Here is a 20,965-nt window from a genome sequence, read left to right as displayed (position 1 = left end):
GGCGGTTGGGTTTGGATCCAGGATTATACGGGACTCATTCGTTTAGGATCGGCGCGGCAACAGAAGCCAGGAGAATGGGGAGGAGTGATCAATTGATCCAAAACTTGGGTAGGTGGAGGTCACAGTGTTTTAAACGTTATATTAGAGCAGATAAATGATCATAGGTGATCTTTCATTAGTAAAGGGTTTCTTTTCAAAATTGTTCTTTTGCTTCTTTTAACTATCTGCTCTTTTCCTCCTGTTCTAGCTGTCAGTTTCGGGTGCTTTTCTTTGGGGTGGGTTATAGCGGGGGGGGGTGTGACATACTTTAACATCTTTTTTGCTTCATAGGTTGTGTTAGGGGTCCAGATGGAGCAGGTACGGTGTGGATCGTCGGGCACTCATTCATTCGCTGGGCGGAGAAGCAGGCTGCGACGAGGCATTTTGGTCGACAATTGGGTTTGGATGGTGTGAGGGTTAAAGTTAGTTGGGTGGGTAGGAGTGGGATGAGGTGGGGAGAGCTTTTATATGTTCTTTCACAAAGGATTCGGCAAGGTGTTTGCCCGGATTTATTGGTCATTCATCTTGGCGAAAATGATTTGGTTCCCCTTTCGGGTATAGGTTTACGGAAGGCAATGAAGTTAGAATTACTACGCATTCAGGAGAAGTGGTCAGGGACACACATTGTCTGGACGGGACTGGTACCTCATTCCTTTCAAGGCATAGAGAAGCAACGAAAGAAGGTGAATAGGGAAATGAGGTCTTTTTGTCGAGTTCAAGGTTTTTTCTGTGTCGAGGCATGACAATATTAGCGGTTCAGATGTAGGTTTTTTCCGTCAGGAAGGGGTTCATTTATCCTTTTTGGGTAATGAGATTTATTTGTTTGAGTTACGAATGATGATTGCGGACCTGTTGGGGGTTAAGCTATGGGATAGATAAAAGGGGTCGGGTGGGGCAGGAAAACGCCTACCGGGTTTTCCTGTGTGGCGGGGGGTTTATGGTCAAGAAGCATTTCGGGTGGGGAAAGGGATCGATATAAAAATCAGTGGACAGGGAATTTACACAAGGCAAGGGGAATTTTAGAAGGGATGGGTAAGGGGTAGGTCAGGTCAAGGTGGTAGGCATAAGGGGTAGGTTGAATGGGTTCTTTAGAGGGAGGGGGAGGGGATAGGAGGAAGTTATGTATTAGTGAGGTTATGTAGTTTTGTAAGGCTTTATGCCAAGGTGTTTATATATTGCCAGACCTGTTCTATTAAAGCGGCCTTTTACCCCTTAACAACGAGTTTGTGTCGCGCCGCACCGCGCGGCGCGAGCCGAGAGCTCGACTTCTGCCGGGCGTTCGGCTCGGGCCGCGCACCGCGTTATTAAGACGCGGCGCGCCCCCAGCCTCTCCTGCGCGTTTCGAGGCCCCAGATTTGCTTGGGGCCTCGTTCTTCCTTCTGCCTTTCACTGTCCCAGGGGTCTCTGAACCCTCTTACCTGTTTTTCTTCGTTTCTTTGTCCTTTCTTCTTTTTTGCAGTCTGTTGTGTGCCTTTCTTTATGTTTTTTCCTCCTTCCCAGATTCCTGTGCTTTCCCAGCATTCCTTGTTCCCTATTCTCTATGGTTCCTCTACTATTCTGTTCTATGTATTGTTTCCCTATCTAAGATGGTGTCCTTTTACTTCCTGTGGGTCACTTCCTGTTTTTTGGTATATAAGGGCTGTGTTTTTCCTCTTTCTTTGCGCTGCAACACTTTCTGCTCAGTTAGTGTCTTCGCTCCTGATTTCCTTGCCTTTTGGTTTTGGATTCAGCATTCTGTGTTTTCTGATTTTTGCTCCTTTTGGATTCCTGTTTGTTTGTTCTTGTTTTTCTCCAGGAGTCTTCCTGTTTGGAGGTTTTTTCCCCTTTTTAAGTTTTTTTTTCCCTCTGGCGCTATTTTCTGAAGGGCACGGTCTGTTCTTGGTGTCTCCATTGCCTACAGCACCGTGGCTACCAGAAAGAGTCGCCCCTTTTTGGGCCAAAGCCGAACATTGAAGATTCACGCCACCAGATCTGCAAATTCCAGGCGCAAGCAGCACGTGAGTCGTGACAGATTGCAGCGCCTAACCATTCCGACGTCCTCAAACACCATGGATAATACAGTGGCGGCTGCTGCAGATCCGGAGCAATCTCTGTTGACCACGATTCAGCAACAAGCCCAGGAATTGCAACAACTACGTAATGAAAATGCTGCGTTACGACAGGCTTTGGCCCTCCGCACCAGAGATGTTCCGACAATCTCCGCTTCTACCCCTTGTTTCTCTGGTGAACCAACCAAGCTTCGCGAGTTCTTGGATGCTTTAACGGTGTATTTCGCCTTCCGACCTACTCAATTCTCCCACGACAGGACCAAGGTGGGTTATCTTATCAGTGCCTTATCCGGTCCAGCCTTGGCCTGGGCAACCCCGATGGTGTCCTCCAACGACCCTGTATTGTCAGACTATTCCGCCTTTGTGAGTCGCTTCAAACAGATGTTTAGCCGTCCTGGATTGGAAGCCTCCGCTGAAGAAGCCTTGTGCGACATCCAACAAGGCTCCCAAGACGTCCTGCAATATATAACCCGTTTTCGTCAGCTGGCGGCAGAGACCACTTGGGTGGAACGTACTCTGGTAACATTATTTCGTAGAGGACTCAAAGAAGAAATAAAGGATGAACTAGTGCATTCTACCAGAGCGGAAGATCTTCGTGGCCTGATGGATCAAGCACTGTCCATCGAATATCGTCTTCAGGAACGGAGATCAGAAAAGAAAAGGAGTAGAGGGTTTGCCCAGCCAAGTAGCTCACGTGCATACCTGCAGCGTTCCGAGGAACCTCGCACTCCTGCTAGAGACATCGAAGGGGAACCCATGCAGGTGGATACTACCCGAGGTCCGCTCTCTGCTAGTGAACGAGAAGACAGACGCAAGAGAGGGTTGTGCCTGTATTGTGGTTCTGCTGGTCACATGCTCCGTACCTGTCCAGTACGTCCGTCCAGGCCTTCGGGAAACGCCACCTCCCGTCCTCTGTAAGAAGGGAGGGGACGGGATCTACAGCTATACCTTCCATCAGCTCCTTTAATGACAATACAACTGCCTTGTTCATCTTTCCTGTCCTGTTACAACTTCCTGACGGTCGTCAAGAAAAGACTATGGCATTACTAGATTGTGGTGCTAGTGGTATATACATGGACAAGACGTGGGCTGCTGCTAACCTAGTTCCTACTCAAGCAAAAGAAGTACCCGAACAGGTACACACTGTGGATGGATCTTTGATATCCTCTGGTCCTGTAGACACCACTACCTTGATGTTAAGTCTACAGGTGGGAAACCATCAAGAACACATCTCCTTCGATCTTATTACGTCCCCTAACCATACCATCATTCTTGGAATTCCGTGGTTCATCAGACATAACCCATATATAAATTGGGTTACCCGGACAGTCTCTTTGTCTTCGCAATTTTGTCATGAGAACTGTTTTACTTCCGACAAGTATTGGTCTCCGAAAAGATCCTTAGCTACTGAAGGTGCCACTGGTATGTCCATTAATACGGTCCAAGGGGTCCCAGACCACTATTTGGAGTTTCAGGATGTTTTCCAAAAACCGTCAAAACCTGTGCTACCTCCACATCGAGAATATGATTGTGCAATTCCATTGGAACCCGGCACAATTGTTCCTTTTGGGAGGATGTACTCCCTCACGGAACCCGAAAAGGAAGTTCTAAAGGAGTATCTGGACGAAAATATACAGAGTGGTCTTATTGTTCCATCGTCGTCTCCGGCTGGGGCCCCTCTCTTTTTTGTGCCCAAGAAGACTAAGGATCTTCGTCCGTGCCTGGATTTTCGAGGTCTGAATAAAATTACCATTAAAGATCGTTATCCTTTGCCTCTCATCAGGGACATACTGGAAGCAATCAGAGGGGCCCAACGTTTTACTAAATTGGATTTACGAGGAGCCTACCACCTTTTACGCATAAGAGAAGGCGACGAATGGAAGACAGCATTCAGGACCCCATTTGGCCATTTTGAATATAGGGTTATGCCCTTTGGTCTTACTAACGCCCCCGCAATCTTCCAGAGATTTATGGACTCAGTGTTTTCAGACCTACTGAATCAGACAGTCGTGATCTACCTAGATGATATTCTTATTTATTCTAGAAATCCTGAACTCCATACTTCCCATGTGAAACAAGTTCTTCAAAGACTTCGTGATCATCAACTGTTTTGCAAACCAGAGAAATGTGAGTTCGACATGACGGAAGTCAAATATCTGGGCTATCATTTAAGTCCCACCGGCATAGCTATGGATCAAGAAAAGGTACAAGCTATCCTAGAGTGGCCTTCTCCTTCTACCATAAAAGAAACACAATGTTTCCTAGGTTTAGCAAACTTCTATCGACAATTCATTCTAGACTTTGCCAGTCAGACTAGCCACATAACTCACACCTTAAAGAAGGACAATTTAAAGAAGGGGTTTGTCTGGACTGAGGCTGCTGAAGCAGCCTTTCAAAGCTTAAAGAGAGCCTTCACCCAAGCCCCCATCTTAAGACATCCAGATACCACCAAACAATTTATAGTAGTAACTGATGCTTCTGAGAGAGCCATCGGAGCTGTCTTACTCCAACGACAAGAGGATGATGACCTTGAACATCCTGTTTTCTATTTGTCTCATATCCTTTCCACAGCTGAACAACATTATTCCGTACTTGAAAGGGAATTATTGGCTCTGAAAACAGCCTGCCTTGAGTGGAGACAGTTTCTGATGGGTTCCAAGGAACCATTTGAGGTGAGGACAGACCACCGTAATTTACAATGTTTAAGAAATTTTGTATGCCAGAATAGTCGTCAGGCCCGCTGGGCCTTTTTCTTCAGTCAGTACGATTTTTATATTACATATATTCCAGGATCTCAAAACATTCTGGCTGATGCTCTGTCTCGCCGATATCCAGAGTGTTCTCCTTCCTCATCCCAGTATCTTCTAGAACCCAGTAAGATCATTGGAGTGGCTCAGTCTTTCCTGGAAGAAGTACAACAAGAATACGCCAACCTATCGGACCATGACATAGAGGAACTAAGACCATTATTGTACAAGAAACAAGGATATTTTTATTACCAAGACCTGATATTCCTCCCTACAAACAAGGTGCAAAAGAAAGCATTACAAATGTGCCATGATTCCCCTGTAGCTGGTCATAGAGGCATCAAGGCCACACAAGAACTACTTTCACGATTTTTCTGGTGGCCTACCTGGAAACTGGATGTGGAAGAATACATTCAGGCCTGTCCCATATGTGCCCAAGTCAAAATACCTCACACCAGACCGGCAGGATTACTACAGCCTTTGCCTGTTCCATCGGCCCCATGGCATACTATCTCTACTGATTTTATGTGTTCACTCCCGCCATCAGCAGGAAACCGGGTTATCATGGTCACAGTGGATTCTTTCACAAAGATGGCTCATTTCACTGGCCTAAAAAAGCTGCCTACTTCTCAAGAACTAAGTCAAATATTCATAGATCATGTCTTCCGTCTCCATGGACTTCCACATACCATAATATCTGATAGAGGACCTCAGTACATCTCCCGATTTTGGAAGCATTTTTGTAAAACACTGAATATAAATAGAGCCCTGTCTTCAGGGTTCCATCCTCAGACCAACGGACAGACTGAGCGTCTGAACCAAGGACTAGAGCAATATCTTCGATGCTTTTGCAATTCTACCCAAAGTAACTGGAGCACTTACCTCTCTTTAGCTGAATTTTCCTACAATAACTCAGTCCATAGTGCCTCCAAGGTCACTCCCTTTTTCTGTTCATATGGTTTTCATCCTACCTCTTTCCCTACTTCTCCACAATCCAACTCTCCTCTACCTGCTATTACCTATTTCTCCAAACGCCTTCTCCAACTCCATAAACTAATTCGATCTAATTTGTTACATACCAAGAGGTATATGAAGAAGGCTGCAGACAAGAGACGTACAACCAATCCAAATTATCATCTGCAAGATAAAGTCTGGCTTTCCTCCAAATTCTTGCCCTCACGTCTCTCTCAAAACAAGTTCACACCTCGTTACTATGGGCCTTTCCGTATTCTCCAGTTGGTCAATCCTGTCACTGTCCGTCTTCACTTACCCCATACATGGAAGATCCATCCGGTTTTTCATGTTTCTCAGCTTAAACCTTATGTGCCTGATCCTTACTCACGTCAGTTTCCTTGTCCACCTCCTGTCCTTGTGGATGATGTTCCTGAATATGAAGTGCAGGAAATTTGTGACTCTCGTCTTTTTCATAAACGACTTCAGTATCTGATTCATTGGAAGGGTTATCCTCTCAGTGAATGTTCATGGGAAGATGCCTCTTCCGTTCACGCTCCTCTCCTGATTCAACGCTTTCACTGTTTATTCCCTCTTAAACCTGGGCCTTCGGGAGGGGGACCTACTGTCGCGCCGCACCGCGCGGCGCGAGCCGAGAGCTCGACTTCTGCCGGGCGTTCGGCTCGGGCCGCGCACCGCGTTATTAAGACGCGGCGCGCCCCCAGCCTCTCCTGCGCGTTTCGAGGCCCCAGATTTGCTTGGGGCCTCGTTCTTCCTTCTGCCTTTCACTGTCCCAGGGGTCTCTGAACCCTCTTACCTGTTTTTCTTCGTTTCTTTGTCCTTTCTTCTTTTTTGCAGTCTGTTGTGTGCCTTTCTTTATGTTTTTTCCTCCTTCCCAGATTCCTGTGCTTTCCCAGCATTCCTTGTTCCCTATTCTCTATGGTTCCTCTACTATTCTGTTCTATGTATTGTTTCCCTATCTAAGATGGTGTCCTTTTACTTCCTGTGGGTCACTTCCTGTTTTTTGGTATATAAGGGCTGTGTTTTTCCTCTTTCTTTGCGCTGCAACACTTTCTGCTCAGTTAGTGTCTTTGCTCCTGATTTCCTTGCCTTTTGGTTTTGGATTCAGCATTCTGTGTTTTCTGATTTTTGCTCCTTTTGGATTCCTGTTTGTTTGTTCTTGTTTTTCTCCAGGAGTCTTCCTGTTTGGAGGTTTTTTCCCCTTTTTAAGGTTTTTTTTCCCTCTGGCGCTATTTTCTGAAGGGCACGGTCTGTTCTTGGTGTCTCCATTGCCTACAGCACCGTGGCTACCAGAAAGAGTCGCCCCTTTTTGGGCCAAAGCCGAACATTGAAGATTCACGCCACCAGATCTGCAAATTCCAGGCGCAAGCAGCACGTGAGTCGTGACAGTTTGTGGTTTGTTCACTCTTCGGGCCCGATGGGGGCTCGGGGGGAGCAGAGGGCTTGCCCGGTCTCCCCCCGGGCTTTTCGGGCCGGAGTGGTACAGGCCACTGATGAGTTGGGGATTGGTAGTCTGTGCAGGAAGGGGCGGGTTGTTGGTGTGAGGATAAAAGACAGGGGGAGGGTGTGGGCGGCCTCTTTGGCCGTCGTCACACCCAGTAGGCGTGTTTGTCTTCGTGCCCGCCCGCCCTCCCTTGCATTGATTCTTTGTTTTCGTACCCCTTTTTTGTTTGCTGTTTTGTGGCTGGAGGTGATTTGCATTTAGTGAGGCGTTGTAGGTTGGGCATTAATAAGTTTTAGCTTTGACAGGACAGGTCTGGGTTTGTTTTTGGTTAATGGTTCATTAGATGTGTTTGTATGTTAAAGGGGGAGTTGGGGTGGGTTTTATTATTTTTGCTGCTGGTAGTCAGGTCTGGCTGCGGGGGGTTTATGGTCAAAAAGCATTTCGGGTGGGGAAAGGGATCGATATAAAAATCAGTGGACAGGGAATTTACACAAGGCAAGGGGAATTTTAGAAGGGATGGGTAAGGGGTAGGTCAGGTCAAGGTGGTAGGCATAAGGGGTAGGTTGAATGGGTTCTTTAGAGGGAGGGGGAGGGGATAGGAGGAAGTTATGTATTAGTGAGGTTATGTAGTTTTGTAAGGCTTTATGCCAAGGTGTTTATATATTGCCAGACCTGTTCTATTAAAGCGGCCTTTTACCCCTTAACAACGAGTTTGTGGTTTGTTCACTCTTCGGGCCCGATGGCCCGGTTAGAGGAAGTACGGGGAGAAGGGAGCAGGTGCACGAGGATGAGGGATAGGACAGGTGGGAGCCGGACACATGCAGACGTGTGGGATGCGGGAATCTGTTGTCAGACTGTCCAACGGGGACTGCAGCAGACAAGAGGTGGGGTGGAGATGTGAGCAGAGACGACGAATGCAGGACTTTAGAAGTCTGGTTATTGAACTGCTTTTTGCCTTGGCATGGAGGTGGGGGAGGTTTTCAAGATTTAAGGGACCAGAGCAAAGCCACTTTGGGATAACGAAGACATGAGGTGTTTTATCCAAACCGCTGCCCACTGTGCTCCATTTCAAGTCTCCGTTCTCAACCCTAGTACCCGGCCACACTCATAGACACTTCCCACCCACTAATTTAGACTAGTAATTTAGTGTGCCCCTCTCATTTTAAATACTCTAGGGTCCCATTGTCAAATAGGTCACTGGAGAACCATCATCATCCCCCCACTTCAGGTTTTTCTAGCTGCAGCCAGTGGGGGGGTGGGGAGGCCGACGGGCGTGGGCAGCCGGATCCCAGATATAGTAGCTAGTATTAACCCACATATGGGATCTGGGCCATCCTCAGCGAAATATGTTGAACGTGACCTGGTATAATTTGCAGACACCAGTACGCGTTCAGCAGCACCCGCATAATGTCTGCTTTCCATTGAGAACCGGAACCTGCAGGTTTCAGGGGGGTTTTGAAGCCCCGCCATCTCACATGGATCCACCGTGTTCACATGATATCGAGTCCTTTCACACGGTGACTCGTTAAGAGCAGATGTCACTTGGTGGCTTGGATAAAGGTGAGCTGTACACCTTTCTGATGTCTGCCAACGGGTGTGAAACCATAGCAACACACCAGTGCCAACCTCCGCACGTCTGGGGAGGTTGGGCAGGAAGAAGTGCCCTCAGGCAGTTATTGGCAGGAAGCCCCCGCCCCCTCCTCTCATGATGGTTTCTTTTTTCTTTTTTTTTTAGTTGACAGGTCTCTTTCTTATTTTCACTTCCATCTTAGCCCAAAACAAAGGCCTCACCTAAAGGGTTAAGGGCCCTCCTTTTCTTGAGGCTGAGAGCCAGCTGGAGCCTATCACCAAGCTACCAATCAATTGAAGGAAACCAAGGAACTCCGCTTGTAGTCACTTCACAGGCGCTTAAGAAAAACTATGATTTGGAAACAGAATTGTTGGCTTTGTTCTGTCTCTTTATGGTACAGATATGAATGGACTATACGAATGTCGAACGTATTGGTCTATGTGAGTCATAACACATAATTAGGGTTTCTACATATGTTGCTTGTTCCATCTAAAACAGTGTTTTGCTTCTATTTTTGAATAATTGTGGAATTGTAGTGTTTTTTTATTAACTATAAATACATTTTTGAATGGAGTCACAGAAGTATGTAAATCGGTTTACAAGAAATGCTACATAAGAAAATGAAAGTTATGAGGTGTGGGAGTCACACATTGTCAATTCTGGTAGTCACTGTATGTTAAGAGTGTTTGGTCTGAAGAAACACAAAATCAGGATTAAAAACTTATTGCAGTGGCTGGGATTGTTTGGCTGTTTTACTAAGCAAAGAAACCCTTTTTAGCAACCCTTGAATAAGGAAAGAGTAGATAAAAAAACAAAATGATTTTTAAAGCTACGCCTTGCACTTTGCACGCTTGTCCTTGGTGCTGGTTCGTAGCTCCCTGTGCTGCTATATTGGAAGGATTGTAGCTTGTGAACTGCAAGGAAGAAAATGATCTCTGGGTGACAAAAGGAGTAACTAGTGCGCCATCCACATAAAATGGAGATTTTCTTAGCTTTAGTGAAGGAAAGTCTTGATTTTATTAAAACACGGAGGCGAGTATTATGCTATCTTCTCTTGCTTTATTTTGAAATAGCACCCAAGATAAACTACAAGTCCCAGCAACCCAGCTGGGAAAAAACTACAAAATATGTCATACAGTAAGTAACCAATCAGCATCGTAGGTAAGTATAAACATATTGGCTGAGAGCAACAAGTCCTCTTTTCTTGCAGAGCAGTTAAGCCATTTTGAATAAAGGAACAATCAGGAATAAAATAGCACATGCCAATAGAATTGAAAACAAAGCTTCAAAACGATATATTATATGAATAGTCTTTTGATCCAGATCCGGGATGAGAAGATCTTGAAGTAGAGTTCTCTCATGTGTCAAGGCAGGTATGTCCATCGAGGTATGCTGATGGGTAGGAGAAAGCGCCTTAGGATGTTTGGTTATTTGCGGTAGCTGTACCTGCTGAGAATAAAGGGAGGGTTAAACAGAAGAACAATAGCGGTGGGATAATACTCGCCTCCGTGTTTTAATAAAATCAAGACTTTCCTTCACTAAAGCTAAGAAAATCTCCATTTTATTACAAGCACAGAGGCTCCTATTATGCTAGTTCAAAGCATAGAAATAACAGCGTTAGCTACATGGGAAACAGGCTTACAATAAAAGGTTCTAAAGGTTGAGACATTTGACCAATCAGCTGATTTGAGAATGTCGCCCAAACTCAATCCTGCCCAATAGGCCTTGGAAGCCATAGCTCCTCTGGTGGAATGGGCCCCAAAAAGGGATATGTTAATCCCGGCTAGGTCCATTAGCCATTTGACCCAGCGAGCTAAAGTAGTGGGGGTGACAGGATTATGAGGGGATTTGAATGAGATAAGGAGTTGAGTTTCGGAGGACCTTCTCAAATCTCTAGTTCTTGAAATATATTCTTTCAAACATGTTCCTACACATAAATTAGGCTGATCCGGGAAATAAGGATAAAAAACAGACATTAAATTAGTTTTTGTTCTTCGTCTAACCTGAAAGAAAACACCTTGAGGAGTATACTGTACAGAGGTTACATCTAAGGCTCTAACATCAGAAATATGTTTGAGAGATACTAGACAGAGGAGAATAGTTAGTTTAGCAGAAAGAAACTTTAGCGACAAAAAGGAATTAGAGGGAAGTGATAAAAGGAATTGTAAGATAAGATTAACATCCCACATGGAATTGTATTTCGGTAAAGGGGGTTTGGTAAAGCGTATCCCTTTCAAAAGTCGACAAATTAGAGGATGCTCGCCAATCGGTTTATTATTGACTCGGTCATGTTCCGCGGAAATTGCGGATCTGTACATGTTGATTGTTCTATACGCCTTGCCCTGGGCTGCCAGGGAAGCTAAAAAGTTAACAACCAGGACTACATCTGCTGAAGCGGGATCGGCACCCCTGACCAGACACCAATTATTCCAGATTGACCAGGCTGACTTGTAAGCTTTGGTAGTGCCGGGAGCCCAGGCTTGACGTATGAAGCTTGCAGCTTCCTGCGAAATTCCTGGGGTTCTCCAGGCAGACCCGAAACCATCCATGCGACTAGCCGTAGAGTGTGATTGAGTATCAAATCGTGAGGTTGTCCTTGTGGATTGATCAAAAGAGAGGGAAAAATTGGAAGAAGAACCAGGAAATCTACAAGTAGTTCGAGAGCTGAGGGAAACCAAGGCTGACCCTGCCAGAGGGGGGTAACCAAAAGAACTTTGGTGGATTGACGACGGGCTTGTGCCAAAACTCTGGGAATCATTATGAAGGGAGGAAACGCATAATTGGTTTGATTGGACCAGTCCTGTAGGGAAGCATTGGTGGCCAAAGCCAACGGATCTGGCCGCCAACTGTAGAAGTGAGGGAGTTGAGAGTTTAAACGCGAGGCAAAAAGGTCGACGGAGAAGGGACCGAATCTGGAAGAAAGCTTGTTGAAGATGGAAGGGTGAAGACGCCAATCGCTGGAGTCCTGAAGGTATCTGGAACACCAATCTGCGATCGTATTCATGTTTCCCGGAAGGTATTCTGCTCGTAGGGAAATCTGGTTCTGAAGGCAAAATTCCCAAAGACTTTTTGCTAGTTCGGCGAGGGGTTTTGACCGAGTACCTCCAAGGTGGTTTATATACCGAACTGCTGAAAGGTTGTCCATCCGGAGGAGAATAGAACAACTTGCCCTGTCTTTGGCAAAGGTTTGGATCGCAAAGGAACCTGCAAGAATCTCTAAACAGTTTATATGCAGAGATGACTCCTCTTTTGACCATAAACCTCCAGTCGAGAACTGAGCACATCTCGCGCCCCAACCAGTCCGACTTGCGTCGGATTCTAAGACAAGATCTGGAGCTGTAGAGAATATTGCCCGGCCATTCCATGCGTCTAGGTGGTCGAGCCACCATTGGAGTTCGGTCCGGGATTCGTGATCTAGCCGGATTAGATCCTCGTATGTGAAACCTTCGCGGAGATGGCGGATTTTTAGGCGCTGCAGCGCTCGATAGTGAAGGGGACCTGGAAATATGGCTTGAATAGATGATGCTAAAAGGCCGATTATGCGGGCAAGACCTTTGATTGTAAGCTGAGATTTGTGGAGAACCGAATGTATTTCCTTCTTTATGTGGGAAATCTTTTGAGCCGGAAGATGAAGTGTAGCCTTGGTAGAGTCTATGAGAAAACCCAAAAATTCCATGTGATGGGATGGAATGAGGTTGGATTTGTCCTTGTTTATCAGAAAACCTAAGTTTTGAAGGAGGGACACCAACATATCTAATTGTTGTGTGAGTAGAGATCTGTCTTGGTGAAGAATTAAAAAGTCGTCTAAGTAAACAATAATTCGAACCCCTTGTGCTCTTAGGTGAGTTATCACTGGCTTTAATACCTTGGTGAAGCACCAAGGAGCAGAAGAGAGGCCAAAAGGAAGACGCGTAAAGCGGTAAAATTGGTCCTTCCACTGGAATTGTAGAAATTTCCTGAAGGAATGATGAACTGGAATGGAGAGGTAAGCATCTTGTAAGTCTAAACGAACCATCCAATCGTTGGTTAATAACGAATCTCGAAGATGGAGAATAGTCTCCATCTTGAAATGGTGATAAACCACAAATTTGTTGAAAAACTTGAGGTTTATAACTGGACGAAATTTTTTGTTCTTTTTTTGGACCAAAAAAAGGGTACTGGTGAAGCCTGAAGGATGAGGGGAACATGGCTCTATCGCATGCTTGAGACTTAGAGAATGGATTTCTTGAGAAAGAAGAGTGTCTTGTTTGGAAAAAATTAGAGGTTTTGGAGGATGAAGTTGTAAAGGAGGAGAGTAGAGTTCTATATGATAGCCTGTGACTGTCTGAAGGACCCATGGATCTGCTGTTAAAGACTGCCAGTTTGTTATGAATAGTGCCGTCCGGCCTCCCACCAACAATGGACCACAAAGAGGAGCGCTTACCTGAATTCTGCGAACCTCTGGATCTGAAGCCTCGTCTAAAGGAACGATACCTTTGAGGGTAGAACTGTGGTTTGTACTCCTGTTGGTAGGAAGTGGAGCCTCTGGTCTGGTTGACCGCACCTCTCTGGGTGTATCGGCCGGCAAAGCGGCTCCTGCCTTTGCCGGCTCTCCCAAAAACACAGGAATGAAAAATCTTTTGCATAGAAGACTGCGCCTTGTCCATAGAGGTAAAAGTTTGCACATATTTACTGAGCTCTTTGATAAAAGAATCTCCAAACAGCAAACCGTTGGCTTCTGGACCCGTCTCCTTGACGGCGAGAGTATTAAGTTTGGGATCGATTTTAGAAGCAAACTTTTGCGTCTTTCTTGCGCCATTGAGGCATTGGTATTGCCGAGAAGACAAATCGCCCGTTGGGCCCAATTAGAAAGGATGACTGGGTCAACTTTCTTTCCTTCCATTCTGGCTTCTTCTGCCAAATCTAGAATCCTGGTGAGCGGGCCCGAGAGGTCAAGCAGCCTGTCTTGGCAGTTGGTCCATGCCCTGTCAACACCTTTCTTGGGATCTTTCCCAAATTTTGTGAAGAACATTATCATATTCGGATCAATGACAGGAGTATTAGTAATGTTGTTGGGAAGGGAAGGTCTAGGGCATTCGGATTTGAGTCTATTGCGTACCAATTTGTCTAAGGGTTGACGAAGATTTTTGAGAACATAATCCGAAACATGGTCACAGGGAGTCCATTCAGTGGAATTGGGATGACGGATAAGGGACGGGTCAAACATCGGTTGACCTGCGAAATCCAGTAAGGAACTTTTTGGTTTAGCTTTAGAAGACTCTCCCAATTCATTAAGAGAAGTTTTACGCCTCTTCTCCACAGGCCCTGACCAGATCATTGTGTCTGGATCATCCTTATCTGTGTCGTTGTCAGATTCAGAATCGCCCATATCCTCATCTGTATCTCCCAAATTAGTGACCTGTATGGGAAAGGAAATAGTGGAGGTGGACGGTAAATTAGGGACGTTTTGACGGAGAGTCAGGGTTAACATCTGCCTTATCAGCCTTTCTTTTCCTTTTGGTAGGGGTAGCCGAGGATATTAAACGTTTGATAGAAGCTTCAAATGTTTTAGAAAAATCTGAAATAGAGGAGGAAACCGCTTTCTGGACTGAGTCCTGAATAAAGGAATCCAAATCCTCTTTAAATTGTTGAGCGTCGTCATCTTCAGAATAATGTTCCATGATAAAGGAAGGGTTTAAGTAATTCCAATGGAATTAACAAATATAAAAGACTGTATCTAAATTAAATTAAATTGAATTAAAAAGTAACTACAGTGCTAAATAAACGGTTTACTGTCTGTTTTAGGGGCTTCAGAACCCCGAAAATGGTTGCGCTAATTGAAGCATGCCCAGCCGTCTAAAGATAAATTAGGTGGGAGAATGTTGTTGTTTCAGAGCGGTCGCGCTAAATCAAGCGTGACCGCAAGCCGCAAAGTCAGGGAAAGGAGAGTCAGCTGTTCTGACTCGCTGTCAGAAGCTGTGCCGGCTCGCGTCTGAAAGGAAAGACGCAGCCGAGCACAGCGCGCGCCCCAGGCGTTCACTTTAGAACGTTGGGGCGCGATAGGCAAAACCTAACTAACAAAGAAAACGGCATTTCTCTGAACCAAGGACGTAAAAAATAAACCGATAAGGAAAAAAGGCACACAGTAACATATATATCAACAGTATATAAGAAGAAAGTATTAAACAAGCACAATAAAAACATATGAACACAGAGTAGAAAGATAGTACTTATCTTGACTGCGAGCAGCAAGAAAAGAGGACTTGTTGCTCTCAGCCAATATGTTTATAGTTACCTACGATGCTGATTGGTTACTTACTGTATGACATATTTTGTAGTTTTTTCCCAGCTGGGTTGCTGGGACTTGTAGTTTATCTTGGCTGCTATTTCAAAATAAAGCAAGAGAAGATAGCATAATAGGAGCCTCCGTGCTTGTAACAAAATACAAATCTGTGAGCTGCATGTCACTCGTGCTTTGCAGCTGGCGCGTTAACCCTCCGTGCAACTTTACGGTGACTCAATACTGTGACTAGGCAAAACGCGATCTCTTCAGCAAGTGCATCATTACCAAAGTTAAATTAGCATTATTAGTATCCCCTGGGAGTTGCTGGGCACACAAAGATCAATACAACTGGTGCCTTAAACCCGTTTTTAAAAACCACGTTGACTGCCAGACTCTGCTTTTCACGACTGCTCCCTTGGTGTCGCTACCCCTCTCTCATGCTACTATTGAGCCCAAAGTTATGAGATTGGTTTGTCATTTCCAGCAATGGCTGCAGCAACAACCTGGTACCCCTGGCGCTCCACTCGCTAACAGCCAGACAGACCCCAGTCCTGCGCAATATACATCAGCTTTGGGCAGTGCTTAATTTGTAAATAAAAGGTGCCGGTGCCCAAAGCCCGCCTCTTAAACACGCGGCTGCTGTAATCAAATGAGAGGCGGCTGCTGTAATCAAATGTGCGAACACGGAATACGGAGGCAGCGTGATCCTGAAGCCATCTTGGACCTCCCTGCCCTTTCAGCTCACTCCTGCAGCTTTCTGCTTTCTCCCTTTGTGACGCCTTTTCGTTTTTCTCTTAGTCCGCCTTTCCCATCTGTGTCTTTTGCTCGCAGCAAATGCTTGAAGCAGAAGAATAAGCCCCGGCCCTCAAAAGTAAGTGCCGGTGCTCAGCACCTGAAACAGCTAGCACAAGTTAAGCACTGGCTTTGGGTAACTTTTGAGAAGTCCCACAGTTAATATTTGAATAAACGAGATGGGGGGGCGTACTTGCCCAGCAGAGAGTGAGACATGGTAAGAAGTGGGGGCTTAGAAGCAGAGCTAGCGATATTACCAGCAGCTGGGCGGCGCGACGGTTGGAGTTTTAGGGACACTGCTCACTTGGGGGCCACAACAGAGGCGTGGAGGTCTAGCAATATGCATGTAAGGCTCACAAATGTACAACTTTGAAGGTAATTACTTGCCTTTTACTTGCCCATTTCTACTTTCGAAACTCGAAAAAAATATTAAATTGCGCCTTTCTTCGTGTGATAAAAGGGAACACCTGTGCGTTTCATGAATGTGGCGAGAAGGGGTTATTCCGCAATGAAAAATATTTCCGCGCTGCCGGAAAAAGAAAATGGAGGGGGACTGCCCAATTCCGCTATGCTTAGTGGATTTTACACCATTCATCCTTATTCCCGTGGCTTTTTGCGAATACACAGAAAGCCAGAAACTGGAGGCGTAAGTCTACGCTTTTGTAGATTGACTTTGATAAACGTCTGTGTGAATAGTTTTTCCGCGGCACTTCTTTTTTCTCTCTTTTTCTGCGAGTATATGGTAGCTACCTTTAGGAAGCGGTTTGTTCTCTTTTCATTTCTTTTTATGTTTAGCGGCATAACTTTTACGATGAAACAATGTATGAAAGAAAACCTAGCGAATGCACCAGCGCTCAGCTTTAACAGCTGGACTTTCTGGAATAGGTCAGTTCTCACAGATTTTTCTCTTTCAGGCTTCTCCTCCAGCTGCTGCAGCCTCAACTGGCCTCTTTCATTCTGGAGAAAAACTTGAAGGAACAATCGGCAATTGACGAGAAGTTGAAAGGCTTCCGGTTGAATGAAGCCTCTTTGATCCTGATTGCTGAGGTATGTGTGCAGCTGGCGGTTTCCCAATACTCAGTCATTACTTCACATCTTGTTTCTAAAGCGGGTGTGGCAGTGTTCTTCACCCTCTCAGTTCCCACCAGTTTGCAGCGCGCTGGCTTAGTGAAGGCGAAAAGCTCCTGGTACACTAGGTCGTAGCAGTGCTTAATTTGTGCTTGTTGTTTCCGGAGCGGAGCACCGGTACTTATTTCTGAGGGCCGGCGCTTACTTTTCTGCCGCAAGCATTTATTGCGACCAAAATACACATTTTGGGAAAAACGGAGGAAGAGAAAAACGAAAAAAAAAGCGTCACAAAGGGAGAGAACAGAAAGCTGCAAGAGTGAGCTGAATGGGCAGGTAGTGGCTGTAAATAGATTAGAGAGGCCCGAGATGGCTTCAGGATTACGCTGCCTCAGTATTTCATGCTCGCACATTTCAGTGCAGCAGCCGCATTTTTATTTACAAATTAAGCACTGGGTCTTAGGTCTGAGCGATCCCTTCTCGCTCTGCTTAGCACTCATCGTTATCTCTTATAACCATGGTATACATTACTTTCCAGTCTGTCACATTCTCTGTACTTTTGGTTCTCACTTATACGTATCTCTACACAATACCCTTCAAACTTCTCTTGTTAACCCCTCCAAGGCTCTCACTGCCTTCCAGCTGTTGACACTGCTGAGTCTCTCTCAACTTCCCTTTTTCTCCAACTCCTATGAAGGTAAAACTTTCATCAGTCCTGCGTCTTTTGACTCAGCTCGCACTCCGGTGCCAGTTTCAAGCCCTGGCTGTATTGCATTAGTACTGCCCTTTTTCACGCGTCACTTGACTCATTATAACAGCCTGTGCTCAATACACACTCTGCTTGATATTTCAGTACTATTTACCTTCCCACACTACTTTCAGCAACATTGGCCTCTCCAGACTTGCAGTCATCTGGTTTGCCTTCCACCCGCCTCAGACATTTCACCTGCTCCCCTATCTGTTGGTCTTCCCAGTGCCCAGTAACAGTCCCTTGCTCTCTCCATTTTGTGGGCTTTATCCCTGGTTGATATAATAGCCTCTTTTGGTTTCTCTTTGCTAATGCTCACATCTTTCATTCTTTCCCATCTTTCTTCAGCAAGCCATCATGAAAGGATTGTCTGCTCACTAATGCTAAGCTGGCCCAACATAAAACATTTAGCCTTTCTGTGGGCAATTGCTTGTCTTCCTGAAGTCAAGTATACAAAAAGAGTGAACGAGTGGGATGTTTGAATTAATCTCAGCCACTTTTAATTACTCAGGGCTGCATCCCATGTGATTGTGTTTTTTTGTTTTTTTGTGCCCAGCATGCCACCTCATTTTGCATCTAGCTATATGCAAATCAGTATTTACCCTGCTCCAGAAGGAACATTCCATCCCAAAGTGCCAAGCCAGGTACTCTCTGACCCTAGCTGGGGCTCTTCAGTCAGGTGCAGGTTGGTTCCAGTGGCAAAATGAGCATGGGACCCATGTTTGTACATACTCTTCACTTAGGTTGTTGCACTGTAGTAAACAAAAAAAGGGGTGGGTGGGTATCTTTAACCCCTTCGCTGCCAGGCCTTTCCCCCCTCAGGTACTAGGCCTGTTTTTGGCTATTTGGAGCAGTTTGCGCTTAGGACCTCATAACTTTTTGTCCACATAAGATACCCATGCCAAATTTGCATCCTTTTTTCCCAACATCCTAGGGATTCTAGAGGTACCCAGAGTTTGTGGGCTCCCCTGGAGGAGACAAAGAAATCAGCCAAAATACAGCTAAAATTTCGTTTTTTTTACAAAACATGGTAAAAAAGGGCTGCAGAAGAAGGCTTGTGTTTTTCTCCTGGAAAATGGCATCAACAAAGTGTTTGCGGTGCTAAAATCACCATCTTCCCAGCTTTCAGGAACAGGCAGACTTGAACCAGACAACCACATTTTTCAACAAAATTGTGGCATTTTACTGGGACATACCCCATTTTTACTATTTTTTTGTGCTTTTATCCTCCTTCCAGTTAGTGACAGAAATTGGTGTGAAACCAGTGCTGGATTCCGGACAGCTAAACATTTCCGAAAAGTAGACAAAATTCTGAATTCAACAATGGGTCATTTGTGTAGATCCTACAAGGTTTTCCTACAGTAAACAACAGCTGAAATAAAAAAAAAATTGATATTATTGTGAAAAAAACAGCCATTTCTCTCCACTTTGTACTCTGTAAATCTGAAATCTGCGATGTCAGATTTTCAAAAGCAATATACTGTTACGTCTGCTGGACTCTTCCGGTTGCAGGGATATATAGGTCTTGTAGGTTCATCAACACCCCTAGGTACCCAGGGGGTACCAAGAGCTGCACCTTGCAATGGGTTTTCATTGTATACCGGGTAGACTGCAATTAATTTGCTGAAATATAAAGAGTGAAAAATAGGTATCAAGGAAACCTTTGTATTTCCAAAATGGGCACAAGATATGGTGTTGAGCCGAGTGGTTATTTGCACACCTCTGAATTCCGGGGTTCCCATACTAGCATGTGAATTACAGGGCATTTCTCAAATAGACATCTTTTTTACACAGTGTCTTACATTTGGAAGGAAAAAATGTAGAGAAAGACAATTGACAACAACACTCGTTCTTCTATTCTGTGTTACCTCAAGTCTCCCGATAAAAATGTAACCTCACTTGCATGGGAAGGCCTAATGCCCACACAGGAAACGCAACATGGACACATCACATTTTTACATTGAAATCTGACGTGTTTTTTTGGCCTCTTGCTCAGCCGGCACCTAGGGAAACATAGCAAACCTATACATTTTTGAAAACTAGACACCTAGAGGAATTCGGAATGGGGTGACTTGTGGGACTTTCACCAGGTTCTGTTACCCAGAATCCTTTGCAAACCTCAAAATTTGGCAAAAGAAACATTTCACCCTCACATTTCGGTGATAGAAAGTTCTGGAATCTAAGAGGAGCCACAAATGTCCTTTCACCCAGCATTCCCCCAAGTCTCCCGATAAAAATGGTACCTCACTTGTGTGAGTAGGCCCAGTGCCCGCCACAGGGAATGCCTCAAAACACAACGTGGACACATCACACTTTCCCAAAGAAAACTGACCTGTTTTTTGCAAAGTGCCTAGCTGTGGATTTTGGCCTCTAGCTCAGCCGGCACCTAGGGAAACCTACCAAACCTATACGTTTTTAAAAACTAGACACCTAGGAGAACCCAGGATGGGGTAACTTGTAGCACTCTCACCATTCTGTTACCCAGAATCCTTTGCAAACCTCAAAATCTAGCCCAAAAAAAAACGCTTTGTCCTCACATTTCGGTGATAGAACGTTCTAGAATCTAAGAGGAGCCACAAATTTCCTTCCACCCAGCATTCCCTCAAGTCTTCCAATAAAAATGGTACCTCATTTGTGTTGGTGGGCCTAGTGCCTGCGACAGGAAGTGCCCCAAAACACTATGTGGACACATCAAAATTATCAAATACAAAACTACCTATTTTTGCGGGGGCACCTGCGTTTTTTTCCTGGGTTCAGCAGCCATCTAGGGAAACCTACCAAACCCAAACATTTCTGAAAACTAGACACCCGAGGGAGTCCAGGGAGGTGTGACTGGCATGGATCCTGCAGTGTTTTTTTTTACCCAGAATCCTCAGCAAACATCAAATTTAGCTTAAAAAATAAAATTTTCCCACATTTCTGTGTGGGATGACCGCACCGGCACAATTTTCCTACCACCCAACGTTCCCCTCAGTCTCCTGGTAAAAATGATACCTCACTTGTGTAGGGGGCCAAGTGCCTATGACAGGAAAGAGCCAAAAACAAGTAGAAAATGAAGGAGAACCAAAGCAGGTTCAAAAGGGCAATATGAAAAAAAAAAAAAGTTTTTAGGCTGACAAGTGGGGCAGAATTATTATCAGTATAGATGTGACAATGCTGGGTTTTAAGAATTTTGTGGATTCCTGCAGATTCCGGAAGGTCCCATCACAAAAGTGTGGGAAAAATATGTGATTTCAAGCAAAATTGGAGGTTTGCAGGGCATTGTGGGTAAGAAAATG

General features: G+C 45.1%; 1 protein-coding gene across 2 annotated transcripts in view; it reads left to right on the top strand.

Moving 5' to 3' along the window:
• Nucleotides 1-20,965, top strand: part of C2_2H8orf76 (chromosome 2_2 C8orf76 homolog) — a 137,392-nt gene that overhangs the window by 109,219 nt on the left and 7,208 nt on the right. For both annotated transcript variants that reach the window (XM_069220692.1, XM_069220691.1), the window contains one exon: nucleotides 16,789-16,921. In XM_069220692.1, coding sequence (XP_069076793.1) covers nucleotides 16,789-16,921 — 133 coding nt within the window. The remainder of the gene's footprint in view (nucleotides 1-16,788; nucleotides 16,922-20,965) is intronic.

The sequence above is a fragment of the Pleurodeles waltl genome, chromosome 2_2 (genome assembly GCF_031143425.1).
Source record: "Pleurodeles waltl isolate 20211129_DDA chromosome 2_2, aPleWal1.hap1.20221129, whole genome shotgun sequence".
Lineage (NCBI taxonomy): Eukaryota > Metazoa > Chordata > Amphibia > Caudata > Salamandridae > Pleurodeles > Pleurodeles waltl.
The sequence above is the reverse complement of the archived record's forward strand: the minus strand, read 5'-3'. Positions and strand labels throughout refer to the sequence as shown.